A 17,784-nucleotide genomic window follows, 5' to 3' on the forward strand; every position below is an offset into this window, starting at 1 on the left:
CTAGGGGGAGTTGCGCCTTGATGTACGCAGGATCTTGTGGCGCTGGTCTGTATTTTTTCTCTATTCTGGGGTTGAGAACCCTGGCCCTAACAGGGTCTTTAAAAACCTCAGTGGCATGCTTTATCACTCCCTTAATCATGGGTAGAATGTGAACTGTTTTCTGGGACTGCTCAAAAGTGTCGAGTAGAAAATCCTCCTCAGGAGTGTCGTTGTGCATGGTGACACCGTGAAACGATGCTGCTCTGTTAATAAGCTGACCGAACCCTAAATGGTCATCAGGAGGGGAGGGTTTTTAGGGGTATGGAGTGGGGTCAGGCACATCAGGCATAGGGTAAGTCCAGTCATCTACTGGTGCTGTGTCCGGGAGTGTAAAGGGATCAGTAAGATCAGTGCGATAAGTAAAGAAATCTGGGTCTCCCCCTCTCCCAAAATCATCATCATCCTGTGGAGGAGGTGTATGAGAAGGAGATCGTAGAGGTGCGGGTGGTGGGGGTTGGGGAGATGGAATAGGAGGTAATGTAGGAGAGGAAGGACGTATGAGTGAAGTGGCACAGTCCTTCTTTTGAGGTGCTGGAGGAGGTGTTGAGTCCAGCTTCCTTTTCTTGTAGGGCACCGCTGTGACATGTCCAGTTTTCGGATTTATGTAAATCCGTTTTTGCTTAGGATCAGGTCGAAAGAGTTCCTCAGTGTCCGAAGGCGGCTGTGGCGCCGACTTTTTTGGGTCTTTATGGACGTGTTTTGGCGACGTGTTTTGGCACCGAAGATGTTTTGGGTGCCGAAGACCTTTTCGGTTCCGGTGGATTTTTCGGTGCCGAAGAACCTTTCGATGCCGATGAGCCTTTCGGAGCCGACGAGCCTTTCGGTGCCGACGAGCCTTTCGGTGCCGACGAGCCTTTCGGTGCCGACGAGCCTTTTGGTGTCGGTGGACACCTCGGCGCCGAAGAACGTTTCGGTGCCGGTGGGGATGTCGGGACCGAGTGACGTTTCGGGCCCGATGGAGATTTCGGTCTCGAAGCCTGCTTTGGTGCCGAAGGTATTATAGGCACAATGACATGAGGTTTGCTCGAGCCCGAGCCACCTGCAGGCTTACTTTTCTTCGGAGCCGGGCCCGCGGCAAGGGGCTTCAGAAGATGTTTTTGGATAGCGACTGGGCCCAGTTGGCAGAGTCTTGACCAATGTCTTTTTGTGTGGTGTTGGTTAGGGGGACTGGTACTCACAGGCTGCCCCGGATCTGAATCGTCGGCCTCGGACACGATTTGGAGATCTTCGGAGTCATCGTCAGGGACGTCCTGTGCAAAGATGTCTTCTGGTTCCGGAACCGGCTTGGCCATGATATGGCGTCGAGCTCTTCGGTCCCAGATGGTTTTCTTCGAACGGAATGCGGCGCAGGCTGGACAGCTGGATTCGTTGTGGTCTGGTGAAAGGCACAAATTACAGACTTTGTGGTGATCGCTATGAGGGAACTTTGCTCCACATTGGGGGCATTTTTTAAAAGGTGTCCTTTCCATCAGCCGCGTCCGGAGTCGGTCCGATATGGTTTTCGATGTCGAGTTTTGAAGTTATGAGAGTTGTAGTGATTGCTATAAGTTTTCTGCTGGAGCGGAAAAAAGTTCATCCGAACCCAATGGCGGAAAAAAACAATCTGAGGATGGAGTGGATGCCCATGAGCACTGTTTTCCAGGGGAGGAGTCACCAATCTCGTGACCAAAGACTTCTTCCGAAGACAACAACAACCTGCAATCATCCAAGCCCAACACCAGATGGCGATCTTATCCTTAGTGTGTGATCTGCAGCTCATATGCTTCGAACCAACATTTTCTGTGGGGAGTGGCCATATCCCTCTACCAGAGTTCCTAATTCCACCAAAAACAAGATGGTGGAACCCTTCTTTCGTGGATCACATCAGGTAGCCCACCTTAGGGGTGTGACTAGCCTGGAGGTGCAACACGCCTACAGCATAGCTCACTTCCCACCTGTGCTGGTGCCAAATGTGTCTCACGGCAGAGGATGGTATCTCCCAGGTCTGGGGGAAGCCAGGGTCGCATATCAAAGGAGGTATGAGCTTTGAAGCTCCTGTCCTTGATCTGCTACATCAGTAGCCATCCTGCTGGAGGGGGTATGAACAACTTCCTCTGGAGCAGGCATGGTCTCTGACCATACGAAGAGCAAGCTTTCACCTGCAGGGGTCCGGAAACTTGTCTGTGGTGACAGGCTGGATAATACCAGTCAGCCAGCACACTAGACACAGGTAGGTTTTTCAGCGGACACCCCTAAGGTGCCCCCCGGGTGCTTGCCATAATAAATCTAGCACTGGCAATAGTACAGATTTATTAAGACATGGTGTTTGATACCAAACACCATATGTTTCAGTAAAGCAATCATGAAGCTGGGGAATTCTTAATGACCAGTGCCCAGTACATATACTTAAGATGACTCCCGAGTTCACTTGTACTATCTAGTAATTGAACTAAACAGCAAAGGGGCATATTTGCTCATGCAGAGTGTTTCCTCACATGTAATATAATGCACCCTGCCTTCGGGCTACAAGGCCTGCTCTATAGGGTGACTTACATATATTATATGCAGTGACTTTAGTATGGCACAGAGCCAGTGTGCTATGTCGTGTTTTTACACATGGTTTGCACCATACCACGCAGTCTCCAATGGCAGCCTGCATGCAATCTGTATGGTAGGTCCCTTAGGATGGCATAATACATGCTGCAACCCTTAAAGACCCTCTTTAGTGCCTGTGCCCTAGGTACCAAGGGTACCATTTACTAGTGACTTACAGGGGTGCTGAATTGTGTGACTATTGTAAAACAATTAGACCATTTTATTGTGTTTTTAAGGAAAGAGCAGTGGCACTGGGGCCTGGTTAGCAGGGTCCCAGTGCATATTCGTCGAAAAACCTCAGTACCAGTGGCAAAAAGTGGGGGTGATCATGACGAAAAGAGGCACTTTCCTACTGATGCCAGAAACACAAAAGCCTCTGATCCACCTCTTCCAGATGGACCCTCCAGTCCAGATGGGAAGCATCAGTCACCACTATCAACTCAGGTGAGGTAGAGCGAGAAGTCTGCTGCTGACCTACATCGCAATCCAGTAACTGCCACTGCAGATAGTTTGTAGTCTCCTCCGAGATTTGGAACAGGCCGGAGAAGGTTTCCTGGATGTTGGACTTACTTAGACTTCAGATCTCACTGCAGAACCCACATAAGCGACCTGGCGTGCTTGAGCAGAAGAATGCATGAGGCCATCAGTCCCAGTAACCTCACGAGTCTAACTCACTAAAATCCAGTACACCACCATCTAGTCTCCAAGTTCGAGGGTAGCCAAGACATGGGCTAGTGTGAGAATCTTGAATTTTTTATTCCGAATGCATAAGTTGAGAGAGCACAGGTTTAAAACAGGACAAAGACCTCCATCCTTCTTTGGGACCAGGAAGTAGTAGGAATAGCAACCATGACCTACGTCTGGCACAGGCACGCTCTCAATAGCCCCTTTGGCCAAAAAAGCTCACAGTTCCTGCCATTAGACAGACAAATGTTCGTCCACCAATCGTTCTGGGGACAATGGAAAGTGCAACACAGAGGCAAAGGAGGGTAAGATGTACCCCTTCCAAACTATCTGCATGACCCACCTACCCGATGTGACGGTCTGCCAACCTGGCAAGAATTGTTGCATCCTACCTCCAACCTGGTGGCTGTGCTCCACTAAGGGCACGCATCAGCTTTTCTGTTCCTTTCATGGTTTCCTCCAACCTGGTGGCTGTGCTCCACTAAGGGCACGCATCAGCTTTTCTGTTCCTTTCATGGTTTTGCTAAGGGAACCCCATACCGTGAACCAACTGAGCCTCAGCTAGGGGTACAGCTGTTTGATGCCACTCAGAATGGAAGACGAAGGAGGTCCAGTGGTCAATTCGCAGGGTCCAACCGGTGCCAAAGGAAAACCCGCCAGCAGTACACAATATGGAGGGCTATTCTGCTCCTTGGGGCCCAAATGTGTGCCAAAGAAAGTCGGTAAGGATCCAAAGAGTCAAGAGCACGGCTTAGCGGAACAGGCTCAGAAGTTGATTGGCTTCAGGATCATGATCCAGAGGCATGGTGATGCCCCTGCTGCTTCTCAGGAGTATGTGGGTGGCAGGAAGGACCCAAGTTCCAGTTTGATTTTTTTTGTTCTTCTTCAACTTAACCTAAAAATTTGTGCACAGCAACAACCGATCTCTGGAACAACTACTGCAACTTCTTGATCAGGTCCGACCCTTGGATTTGGACTGGTTTCAGTGCTTGGCAACTGAGTTACACCTTGCAGTCATGGATGGCCTTCTGATTCATCTATGCCAGTCACTGCAGCCCTTAAGAGTCATGGCTAAACGCTTGTCACCACAGGTAAGCCTGGAGTTTATCTTCGGCAGACCTGAATAGAGTTTAAAAACAGTGGTTTTGGGTGGTGAGAACTCCCTTGCACACAAAGTTTTTGGGATGAAAAGCTGTCAAAAAGAGAAGAGCGGTATCTGCAGATCCACATTTGGTGGCAGGGAGAGAAAGGTGCTGACGTCAACAAACTGGAGTGGTGTCTATACAGGTCCCACACTTAATTTCCGGAACAAAAGGGCATCAGTGCAGACCCGCACAGCGCCACCTACCGACAAGCAGAGGTACTGCTCAAATGTTTCAGGATCCAGTCTGACACCTGAGTAATATTCAAAAGGTTAGGAAGCTGTGGTTAGAAGTCGCAATCAGAAAAGTAATGTTGCATTAATCGACTGTCTAAATGCATATGTACTGCTGGAAAATACAATCTCAATAATTTGCTACAAGACAGGAAAACATTGAGAAAGTCACACTAAGTGTCTAAAGTCAGCCACAGATGTAGCTGCAACAGACATAATTAGCTTCATAAATATGAAAATTGAAAAACAAATATTTATTAAACATGATTTTTATAGATTTTTCACTAACGATAACTAATTGTGCCGAATGGCTCAAAAACAATGAGTCTGCAAGCCAAAAGTGTGCATTTAATTAAGAGGCTGCGGTAATACTTATGCTATACATTCTCGGGGTAATGCATGGAATCCCTTACCTACCTTCAAACAATGGAGGGTGTCATTTTTTGAAAACATCTTAAACTTTGCAAGCTCTCCAATAAATCTCACAGTTTTGTTCTTGGTCTCAATATTTATCTGGTCCTTTTTCCTCACCTATGTTGAAAAAGCAGGAAAGATAACTTTAGGGTTAGATTTTTGAAATGTAAGCTTAAATTGTAACAAAAACACAATTTCTTTAATATGTATTGCAACATAGGTAAATCATAGTTCTCCAGCATTGGTATCTTTAATAGAGTCACATGCTTGAGAAATTACCCGCCATCAGGCAGGGAATTTCCAGCAGTTTAAAACAGCAAAGTTAAAATGTTAAAATGGCCACAGGCCTGAGAACAAATGACATGTTTTGCTTAGAAGTGCACTGACAACACTGAAAAGCTTCAGCCTATCTACTGAATGTACCAGCACTCTCATTCCTCATAGAAACCAGTATAGCTTTGACATTTACAGCGAATGACAAAGGAAAAACCAGTGAGCCTCTGACTGGAGAGCAAGGTGGTCGCATGTTAAACTATAAAAGATATCAAAGCTGGAAAATCTTAATTACCTGTAAGTAAATTTACTCCTCTGCAGCATTTCAACCTTCATAGATTCACATTCTCGAATTAGAACCGCTAGCTATATCAAACAAACAGTGGGGTAGTAGGCTTATTTTGTTGCGACAGGTTGAGGCTCCTACCTGACAAAAAAAATATATCAGCTGCTGCATTATTGTACAAGCAGTAGGGTTCAGTGAACATGCATCTGTCTTTCCATGTCACAGCATTTCAAAAATCATGTAGCTGCACACCAGCATAGAGGGCTGCTGCTGAGGCCATACTTCTGGAGGAGTGTGCTGTGAATCTTTCTTGTGAACGTAGATTTGCCACTTTTTAAATAATGATGGTGCAAGCAGACAGCCATAGTGAAATTCCTTGCCTACGTCCAAAAGCAACAAAGATGTGCATATGAGCAGAGAAAGCCATAATCTTCCTGCATCTCTGTTAAGATTTGGAAAAATGGTACTCTGAACCAGCAGCTCCTTAAGGTGCTATCCAATGCACTTTTATCTGAAACTTTGGATTTGGCAGTAGGATCACTTCGTCTTCCAAAAATTTGAGAAATAGCTAACTGATCATAAAGACAACACTGTTTTCAAGGACAGTAACTTTGAGTCAGTTTTGTACAAGTGGCTCAAATGGACAAACTATGTGACAACTATAGACTGTGCATAGATTCCAGTATAGAGGCAGATGGCTTGATGGGTGAGGGTATGAGTGTGGGGCTCCCTCACCCCCTGACATGACTGCAGCCTCCCTCCTCTCTGCCACCACTGCGACCTCCTGATCTGCCACGAACTAGTCGGCAAAGAAGGGGTACCACACATTAGTACTTCAGTAGGGATGCAGCAGCACTACAGCTTCTTGCCCAACTCCAAATTGTCCTACTCCTCCCACACAACCATGATAACTAGACCTACCAGACATGGCATACGTGTTTCACCCCTCTCGCAATAAAAAGACCTAAGCATTTTATAAGAATAAACTCTTCCACAACCAGTGCTACAGCTTTCAACACCCAAACAGACTTGCATCACATAAACCATAATGGTGTGGGGCAAAACCCAGCATCAAAACCTAACTTAGTGACAGACATGTGGGGTCAATATGCTCACAGTGGAGTAGCCAGAAGGGAGGAAGAACAATCATATGAGCAGGGGGGGGCAGTCTATCAAGAATATATGGAAAGGTTCCTGAATGAGATTTGAAAAGAAATTAACTACATCAAACCTCTTTTTAAAACATGCATGCAACATCAACTCTAAAATACAAGCTCACCTTAAGAACCAGGTTACTCAATATTCCGAAGTGGATGGAATTTTTTTTTGCACTCTCAATCCTAAAAAAGACCAAATTCATTATGTTCTCTCATAAATCATAACAATCTTTCAACTCAGACCTGCAAAAGGACCTCCATCTGTTGGATTTGAGCCCATCTTTTTGACCATCGATCTGCTCACTAGAAATGAAGCTTGACTCTTCCCTAACCATAGTTCTTCACTTCACTTAAATAAAATTGCAAAACGTAGTAATTTCCAGCGAGTGCCGAGGAGGCCAAGATGGCGGTTGAGCTCCAGATTTGCTCCAGCTGGCCGATTTCCAACTGTTTTAATCCTGCCTGACTGCACCGGCAGACCCTGGGCACATTTGTGGTGCTCTCTCGCCCTCCGAGCAGTGGGGGGTTAGTTGCAAAGTGTGCATAGCCTTGGAGCCTATTCTCAGGCTCCTGAACTGTGGCAATGAATTCCTAGAATACACTGTGTCTCCATGGTTGCTGGCTGCTCATGCTGCCCTGAGGCAAGCAGGCTGGCTTGATGGCATTTCTGTCCCCCAAGGCGACTATGACCTTGTGAAAAGTAATGGGTCGTGATAAGGCCCTCCCCCCGTGCTGAAACCAGCCCGGACCAAGATGAATCTATATGCCACCTCTGTGCCGGATGCTCTGGGGGCTGTGGAGACACCCCTGCCTCACCGGACCAATCCCCCGCTGACCTGGTGTAGGAAAGTAGGATCTGCTTTCATAGTTAACCCCACTTTTAGCTTGTGTCATTATGTTTTTTTGCCTAGTCTGGCTGAGATCCTGCTTATCACGATGCCAGACACTGTTTCCTCCCTACATTTTTCATTGTAAGTCATTTGGTACCTCCATAAGTGGCTACTGGTGTACCCATGGAAGTCCCTTGTATTCAGTACCCAGGGCAGAGATACACCAGGGGTCTATCATGGGCTGCAGCACGTATTATGCCACCCGTAAGAGACCACTTAAGCTGTTACTACAGGCCTGCCATTGCAGCCTGTGCTAGCACCACTCATCACAGATAGGTTTCCTTATATCTGAGGTCACTACACTTAAAACCTATAAGTCACCCAAAGGCACGCCTTTCAATCCTGAAGGCAGGGTCGATTCTCCAGGCTTTGTAAGTGCGGTCAGACATTTTGATATATTTAGTGGCCATGCGTCATTACACAATGGCCAACTATAAACTGGCTAGTGCTGCTGCCGACCCCAGTCACGATTCTGCCCTCCTGCTGCTGAGCTCAAGCAGGGGAAGGCAGAACGATAGGTTTCCAATCACAGGAAGATGTGACCAGCTCCCAGACAGGGCTTAGTGTATTGGGCTGGGTGGGGGCACTTGCCAGTGCCACCAGACTGCTTTGCAGAGCACATTTGGTGCCCTCCTTTCAGCCAGTTCAGTGAGTCCTTGACTCCCGCTCTAGCGCAAAACTGGACAAAGGACATGGGAGCATCCTCCCCATGGTCTAGCCCCTCCTCTGAGAGGGATCCCTGAGTCGTCCGAACATCTTTCTTGGGGTATAAAAGGGCTTACCTGTGGGTAGGTCCACAAATTCATTGTAGGACAAGACTCAAGCCTGAAACCACCCCACTCTTTGACCATCTGAACACTTGGACTTCACTTGGAACCTAAACGGCATCAAGGAAGACACCTGGTGCTCCTGGTCTCGCTGTTCTGCAAGTCTCCTTCATCGTCTGTGTCTGTGCTTTATCCAGGATATTCAACAGACCTGTGGGCATCAAGGACACCCGAAGTAATCTCCCTTGGAACGAAGGACCAACATCCCAGGGACTTCTTATGGTCCAGCAACACAGGTAGTGGTTCTGCAACTCCGCCTAGGCCCGACCTGTCCTCTCTGCAATTTTGAGGCCAGTATCCTTCGTCAGAACCACTGTGAACGAACCCCATGTGCACCGCGTCGACTTGCCAAGGCTGGTTGGCTCTCCACTCCAGAGATCTTCGAGCTACAAGAAGCTCCAGCCTTTCTTCCTGCCAAGATCTTCATCCTCACCACATCCTCTGCACCGTGGGCCTTCATCTTTGGTGAGCTGCTTCAGGTTCTCTTGCGACTCCTGTGCCTTTGGCCTGTGTTTTTTTTTTTTTAATGTTCTTCTCTTGCTTCAGTGGGGTTTCTCGGGCCTGCTCTGACTCGCCTTCACATGGTGAGACCCTTGGATCTTGCTGGTCCCAACAATGCTCCTTCATCGTTTTCCACATCTGTTGCTGCTGCCAAGGCTTGCTGGTGCTCCCGACGGACATCAATCCCCCTGGTTCTTGACTTCCGAAGTAACAGCTCGAAAACGGCTCCTGGTCTTCCTCAGCATCACCTGGTCCTCACAGCTGCAGGGACAAAGTCACCATCATCACTCCTGCATCTTCCGTCATCGGTGGTCATTGCTCTTCTGTGCATCCTGGTCAATTCAGAGTGGCAAAGACTCTGTCCCCTCTGCTTGCAGATTCCACCAGCCTCTTGAACAGTCTTTGCCAGTGGCATCTTTTCTGAAGTCCTCCATTGTGGTCTACGGCGGTTTTAGGCGTCACTTCGCACCTATGCACCCGGCTTCCCTGGTGTAGGTATCCTGGTTTCCTGGGGAATACACAGGTGGGGTGACTCTCCAACCTTCTGTCTTTAATGGGATTTCTTCAGGGTCCACTTGGAAGGGTCCTTATTCTGTAAAACTGAAATTGTGACTTTCCCGTTGACTTGTATTGAGTATGCGGCTGTGTTTCCACTGTGCACACAGACTCCGTGGGGTTCCTGGGTACTTACCTTGGCTAGTTCATTGTGTCCCTAGCTCTTCTGAGTCTACTGATCCAAGTCCTGACTTCGGTCGCAGTTTACATTCCACTTTCATAGTATATGGTTTGGTCTCCCCTGGAGACCACTGTGTATTGTGCATTGTGCTTACTTACCTGTTTCCAATTGAAGTATTGTGTGTATTTGTGCTGATATCTCCGGGTAGGAGATATACCAATATGCGAGTACTTTATAATGAATAGACATTTTTATAAATACACTTTATTTTTTTTATTTTTTAGCCACACTACATGATTAGATCTGGTAAAACAAGCTGCTCAACACTCTTACTGGAGTAAGCCTGCAGGCTGCTCTCCACAGCAACCACTTAGAGAGCTTTCTATGGTTGTCTAAGACCCCTAAAATCCCTATAAGGGTTGTCTGGATTAGTGCAAGGTGCTTCACTTGAACAAGTGTGCACCACATAGTAAGCCAACCTCCTACACCTGGTGACAATTCTTAAGGAAATTCAGGATTCCAATGAGGCAGTGGAATCTAAAGTGGACACATTCCGGATTGATGTCTCCCTCCGGACCTTCGCGAGGTGGCAGAGATTCCCTGTGATGGCTCGTATCCTCACTCATCGACATGTCATCTTTGGTGAGGTCAGATGCCAACAAGACCTGCGTTAACTCAACACTAAAATCTTGTCGTTCCTGGACTATACTTAAGCAATTATGCCACTTATCTGAGGAAGTCAAAAAGAAGTTCCAGGTGCTCAGGATCCACTACATGCTTTCTTTCATGACCCGCCATGAAGTGATCTTTAATTCAGCTACATATTTTTTTTGATACCCTTGAACAGGCCTGGGAGTGGACTGACACTTCAACTGCCCGAGTCTGGTGGCCTGACGGCGTCGAGGGTGGTGGAGCGCTCTCTGGCCCTCCCAGCCCGAGCACACTGAAGATAAAGAACTGGTTCGCGGAGGGGCTGTCTGAAACCTACGAAGAAAAAGATCACTGAGCCTGTCTCCTGTGGAAGGCGTTCTAAGTGCTGTAGACCATAAGGCATCCCTTTCTGACACCCCAGCCCTTTTTTTCAGAATTTGCAGTGTGCGGCAGACTCGTTGACCTGAGTCCTGGCGGGCACCACATTTCGCACTACATTTTTTATAGTACACTGTGGACTCTGGAGGTAGGTGTTGCGTCTCCTAACGTCCTGTTGCTGAAGGGGGTGGAAGGACACAGGAGATACTTTCTCTCATGTCCTACATGCTAATGTATTTATGTAATTACCAGATGTGGCATTAATAACATCCTTATGGGCAACTGGGATCCTCTATCAGGTTTTCCCCTTGTTAATTGAGGTTTATTTCTTGGGGGACAGATGCTTCAGGATTGGAAGTATGGGGTAGGGGAATTTTCGGGGTGGATAATTGTTTTTATTTTTGAATTTATGTTTTTAGGCACCCAATGCAGGCATCAACCACAGATATCCCAGTTTACATGTTGGGTTCCATGGTATTACTTACAGTCTTACACCCTAGTCTGTAGGATCTTGGGCAGATCCACCAGTTTCTGGCTCTGCGTCCAGATGGTTAGAATCGTCTCCTGGAAAGTTAACGGTCTCTTGGACTGAATTAAGAGATCAGCGGTATTGTGCGGTCTCATGTGATACAGACCAGAAGTGGTCCAGCTCCAGAAGACACCTTTTGGGTTCCAATTGCCCTTTTCTAAACTGGTTTGGGTATGATCGGATTTTTCATGGCGGATTCTTCACAGGTTCCCGGGGGGTCCTGATTCTTTTACATAGATCATTTACCTTGGTGATGTCTGCTTCTCAAGTTGATCCCCAAGGAAGATATGTAGGGATTGAGGGTCACCTAGAGGCCAAGCATTATAATTTGTTTAGCCCTACATCCATCAGCAGTAGTTACAATCGACCCTACAGGTGTTGCGTTCTCTATTGGGGGCTTTTCCCCTGGGGACAACTCTGATAGGTGGGGACTTCAATGCAGTTCCTGACCCCGCACGGGACGTTTCGGACACTTCCTGCCAAAGTCAGATGGCATTCTGCTCAATAATTGCTGGGCGGATTCCATGGGTCTCTGCGACACCTGGCATCATGGGTCCCCTCACAGGGATTCTACACTCCCACGTCTGCAGCTGATAAATCTAAATCCAGTATTGATTTGCTCCGGTTCCCGGTGTGTGATTTACTGTCACTGCTCCCCTCCTCCTAGACTGGGGGCCCTAGCCGGACTCTTTGTCCGATGTGACATTTCAATGCATGGCACCTTCTGGATCAGGACTGTGCTAACTTTGTGAAGGAGGAATAGCAGGCCTTCTTTAAGATTAACTGCGGCTCTGTCTCCTCTGCAGGGACCTTGTGGGCAGCGAGCAAGCCTACCTTGTGGGATCTGCTAAAGGGATATGTGCAGAGGAAGGAATTGAGCCAGTTGCCACAGGTGACAGTGTCTGAAGTCCGAATACTTGCCTTAGAGTGGCAGACTCTTGGTCGGGAGTCGCCGAGCGCCAGTTGGCAGTGGTGAGATCCAAGCGTGACAGATCTCTCTGGAGAAGGCGAAGCATTGCTAGAGAGCGTCCACCGAGTGGGATTATAAACATTTAGACAAATCCAGTAAATTACTCTTTTGGCTAGCAACCTAATATGTCTCCAATTGGATAGTGCCAACCTTTCAGGACGCTTTTGGAGCACTATGCAAGTGTTTGCCTGCAATTGAACAGGCCTTTGCGGTCTATGATCTCAACCTCTATGCGGCACTCCCCATGCCTCCACGAGAGGTCGAGTCCCCACTACTTCGAGATATCCCATTGCCTTCCATTTCCACTTCTTTGGCTCAGGAACTTGACCAGTCTTCAACAGCTGAATAGATAGGCCAGGCTCTCTAAGACCTCCAGTTGGGCAAAACGTCTGGTTCTGACTGGTTCCCTTTTGAGTTCTTTAGCGTTATTGCACTCACCTCATACCCCACATGTTGGCCTTTTATACTGAAGCGTCATAGAGCAGGTGCTTTGCCCATGACCTGGATAATGTCATCATCATGGTTATTCCAAAGGCGGACCAACATATGGACCACTGCTCTTCCTACAGGCTAATCTCCGTTAATGTTGACATCAAAATATTTGTGAAGGTCCTTGTGACTCGGTTGGGTCAGGCACTGCATTATTTACTCCATTCGGACCACTGTGTCTTTATGCCTGGCAGGAGCACCAGGCATTGTTATGTTATGTTATGTTAAATTGATTTATTGTGCGCACAGCTACTCCAGCCAAGGAGCGTCCCGGCGCAAAGACAAGGAGGAACACAACATAACAGAAACGGGACCGCCTAAGATAGATAACTAAAACAGAAAGGTCTTGATGGCTCTCCGGAAAGAAAGCAGATCGTCTAACTGACGGATTTCAACTGGGAGGGTGTTCCAGATTAGTGCAGCTTTCACGCTGAAGGAACGACCCCCCATCCGACAGAGTCTAAATCTAGGGACCACAGCAAAAGCCTGACCCTGAGATCGGAGGCTACGAGTGGGGACATAGAAAGAAATCAGATTGGACAGGATTTTTGGGCCAATACCTCTTAATATCTTAAAGGTCAAGCAAAGGACTTTGAAAAGAATACGCTTCCTTACAGGGAGCCAATGCAAAGAACGAAGGACATTCGCCACCGGGCAAAATCTGGGTAGGCCAACAATGGCTCTAGCCGCAGCATTTTGAACCCGCTGTAGGCGAGAGATGATAGTAGCCTGGACTACAAGCTGTCTGGTAGGGGCATCAAAGTATTTCAGGACTGGTCTAAGACCTCTTAATAGACCAAAACAACAGGCTGCCGTTTTTTTAGTATGTCCTATAAAGGTAAGGCCAGCGTCCAACCAGACCCCAAGATTTTTCACCTCCGACACAGGGGTCGGAGTGGGGCCCAGCTCAGAAGGCCACCACTGATCGCCCCAGAGCTCCACTCCCTTCCCAACAACCATCACCTCTGTTTTTGTGGCATTAAGCTGGAGACAGTTTTCTGTCAGCCAGCAAGCCACCGCCTTCAGTCCGGACTGAAACCTGGGGGCGTCTTGATGGACATCTCCGCTAAGGGTAACCGCCAGCTGAGTGTCATCGGCATATGAGACCAAAGTAAGGCCCCACTGCCTCGCGACATCAGCCAGCGGTCTCACGTAAAGGTTGAACAACGTGGGACTAAGCGAAGACCCTTGCGGAACCCCCATGGCCAGAGGCTGGGAACTGGACGAAAAGGGAGGAATGGCCACACAGAAGGAACGATTGTCCAAGAAGGAGCGGAACCACTGCAGCGCCAGACCACTGACACCGATCTCCTCGAGCCGATGCAGGAGGATGCCATGTGATACAGTGTCGAAGGCGGCGCTGAGATCTAACAATATCAGCGCCGCCGTCTGACCCGCATCCAACCTAGCACGCAGATATTCCACCATAGCGAGGAGAGCGGTCTCCGTGCTGTGACCAGCACGGAAACCGTTCTGTGTAGGGTCAAGGGCGTTGGTCCGGGCTAGATGTTCCGACAGGGCCAGATTGACATGGGCCTCTGTCAACTTTGCCGGCCAAGGTAACCGCGAGATGGGGCGATAACTTTCAGGTTTAGACGGGTCTAAGGAAGGTTTTTTAATGATCGGAGACACTACCGCCTGCTTCCATTTAGTTGGAACTACCCCCGACTCTAGAGAGAGGTTGACCAGGGAGCGCACCACAGGGCGCCCCAGAAAGCCCAGCCGTGGAGGATTGCACCACCCTGACATTTAAGGGGGCCACGAGGTTGGAATCATGCCAGAACCTTAAAGTGGAACAGCAGCATTTTAAATTGAAAAACGAACTTGCACTCTGAGGCCCATTGGAGGGCTGAAAATCTGCAACAACCTGAGAGACACAGCACCCATTTGGGCAGGTATTTTTTGGCACACACTACAGATCCCAGAAGGCAATGCTCATTAGAGGGCGGGGAATTAAATATTCAAAGGTGTGTCAGCTTGTGAAACTCAGTGTTGAGCCTTTGAGAAAGGAGCAAGGAGCTCTGAAATGCATCAGGATGGAACTTTAATTGGAATGCAGGTTGCAGTTTTTGTTGAAATAAAGGCTTTCACAAGCAAGCTGCTGTTCGAGTGCATCCTTGCTCTAGGGGCAACTTGTGGAACTATATAGATATATATATATATATATCTATATATATATTATCTACTGGCGGTCGCCAGTAGATAGTTATAGTTAGGACCGAGTTTCCATAGGAAATCTCAAAATTCTAATTTTGAATAACTTTGGCGCCGATTGACGAATCTTCGCGAAATTTTCAAAACTAATGGGGCGCTCCGCTCCGCTCCTACCCTGAAAGTCTCGGGGTGATTCGTCAAGCGGGGGCCGAGAAAAAAGGGGGTCCCAAAACGCGTTTTCCCCATGCATTTTTCCATAGGGACTTTAGTCGCAGCTACAGCCCGAACGGCTGAACAGAATTACGTGAAATTTGGCAGAGGGGTAGCCATAAGGTCCGTTTGGTGCCTTTTGCAGGTTTGGTGTAAATCTGTTCAGTATTTTCTGAGAAAATAGCATTTAAATCCATATATATATCTATACGCGCGCAGCGTGCGCGCAGGGTGCGCGCACTCGGCCGTCCGCGAGCGCACTTCTGATTGGTTGTTACATCTTAGTAAACATTCAAATCGGTCGAAACCAGGAAGTGTCGGCCGCCATTTTGTCTCTCGCACTGAGAGGGGGGTGAAACACAAAGGAGAAAAACATGTAAAGGGGGCACGCTGGACAGTTCCTGACCCCCTGGCAGGGGTCAAGGGGTCCCAGGAGGTCCCCCAAGGGCAATTAAAAAAATTAAAAAATTTTCGGTAAAATCGCCGAGTGCGCGAAGCGTGCGCGCACTATAGAAATGAAAATAATTCCGCGAGGTTCGCGCACGGCATAAATGCTTTAAAATAAAATCGCAATGTCAATCCCCCCGTGTGCGCACGCTGCGTGCAGCGCATCGTGCGTGCATGGCTTATTATATCGTAACAGTTTATGCCAAAACCCTTAACAACAAAGCGTATCATGTGTCCTCCTTGTGCGGACGGTGCGCGAAGCGCACCGTGCGTACATGGCCCATTAAGCGTAAATGATGACATATGTGTCTTTCTGAAAAAAAAAAATATATATATGTATAGCTAAAAAAAAAAGGAAGAAGACATGGGTATATAAATGTGTAAATACAGTGATGTAATATCTGACGTCATCAGCAGCGGATTACGGTCGCGTGAGTTATAGTTGCCTGCACTAACTATAACGGGGGAATTTCATTGGTTTTTCATGAGGAAAATGCCCAGCTAACTATAACATGTGTGAAACCTATGGTTTTTTAAGTGAATTTGCAAGGTTTTTTAAATGCTAATTCCTAACTATAACGTGTGTGAAACCTATGTTTTTTTCAGTGAATATATATATATATATATATATATAACATCAAGTCAATTACTAGATGTCCAAGTATAGATTGGCTACATCAAAACTTGTCGTGTTTGGTATCAAACGCTTTGGAATCCTACCTAAAGACCAATTCCAGTGTTGGATGTAGAATTTCATGTAGTGGGGGGGCTCCCCTGAGAAGCCCCACTGTATTCCTGGTACCCGCCCTACAGGGTCTGACAGCAAGCTAGTGCTGCAGCCAACCATAGACACAATTCTGCCCTCCTGCTGCTGAACCAGCCTCGAGCAGGGAAAGGTAGAACAATAGGTTTCCTGTCACAGGGAGGTGTAACCAACTCCCAGACAGGACTTAGTGTACTAGGGTGGGATGGTGACGCTTGCCAGCGACACCAGACTGCTTTGAAGGGCACATTTGGTGCCTTCCTTGCACATTCTAGTTGGAACCACTTCAGGGAGCCGTTTGCTCCCGCTTTGGTGCGAAACTGGACACGGGAACATCCTCCCCGCCGTCTAGTCCCTCCTCTGAGAGGGACCCCTGAATCGTCCCAACCCTTTCCTTTGGGTACTTAAGGGCTTACAAGTGGGTGGCTCTTCAACAGTCTGGGCACGTTGGACTTCGTAGTACTTTGATTTGGGAACCTAGACTGCATTTGGAACACTCTTGCTGCTCCTGGTATCGTCGACCCTGCCAGTCTTCTGCGTTGTCTGTGCTCCATACAGGTTCTTCTCCAGGCCTGTGGTCATCCCAAGACATCTGAAGATATCTCCCTCGGAGTGAAGAATAGGATGTAGCCATTCGGCTAGAGAGGTTGACCTCGAAACTGGGAAAGCAGGTCCGAGCCTTGGTATGGACACTCAACATCCTGAAGAAAAGAAAAACAAGCATTTACAATGCAATGGTCTCGGCATTGGTAAAGTTAGAGCTATTGGCATTGCTCATGACATTATTTTTGTTTATGTTTTTGTTTTTAAAACATGTAAAGAAACGGCATTGTCATGAGCAATGCCAATAGCTCTAACTTTACCAATGCCGAGACCATTGCATTGTAAATGCTTGTTATGTCTCGCGAGCGAGAGGCGGTGACGGAGAGCTCCTCATTGGGAGCAGAGCATGGGCCCCCCTCCATGTACTTCGCTTGGGGCCCCCTCACGGTTCGTGACTCCACAGACTGCGCGGGGCCTCCTTGTGCCTGGCTCAGAGATGCGCTGGACGGCGCAGACGAGGCCTGGCCCCTCGCCTTCGTGGCACGCTTCTGTACCTCCTCGGTGCACGCAACACTCGTATGTAATAACATTTCGCAGGTGCAGCAGCGAGGCCCAATGTTTGCCCATAGGATTGTTTAATGTCACGGCGCGCAGCTGGCACGCCGTGCGCTCTGCGCATCCCCCAGGAATACCTGTGGTCTTTAATGAAGCGCAGTCCCGGGGGCCGAGAGATCTTTCCGCTACCTGGGGCCAGTATCCGGCCGACGTTATTGCATCGGGGTCCGGTGGGAGCGGTGGGAGCGATGCAGCGGCCGGAAGCCCCCGGCAAGACGCTAGTTGTCTTTAAGATGTGTGTAAAAACCGCGGTCTATTGTCCTCTGGCTGTAAAATAAACCCTGAGAGCAGGTGCGCCCGTGGCCACCCCGGGGACAGAGCAGATACCTTACCCAAGTC

At 48.2% G+C, this 17,784-nt stretch overlaps 1 protein-coding gene across 9 annotated transcripts in view; it reads right to left on the reverse strand.

Annotated features, from left to right (window-relative positions):
• Positions 1-17,784, reverse strand: part of UPF2 (UPF2 regulator of nonsense mediated mRNA decay) — a 1,571,752-nt gene that overhangs the window by 1,177,555 nt on the left and 376,413 nt on the right. For all 9 annotated transcript variants that reach the window (XM_085652863.1, XM_085652867.1, XM_085652865.1 and 6 more), the window contains one exon: positions 5,090-5,203. In XM_085652863.1, the coding sequence (XP_085508989.1) occupies positions 5,090-5,203 (114 nt within the window). The remainder of the gene's footprint in view (positions 1-5,089; positions 5,204-17,784) is intronic.

This window comes from Triturus cristatus, chromosome 4_1 (assembly GCF_964204655.1).
Source record: "Triturus cristatus chromosome 4_1, aTriCri1.1, whole genome shotgun sequence".
NCBI classification, from domain to species: Eukaryota; Metazoa; Chordata; class Amphibia; order Caudata; family Salamandridae; genus Triturus; species Triturus cristatus.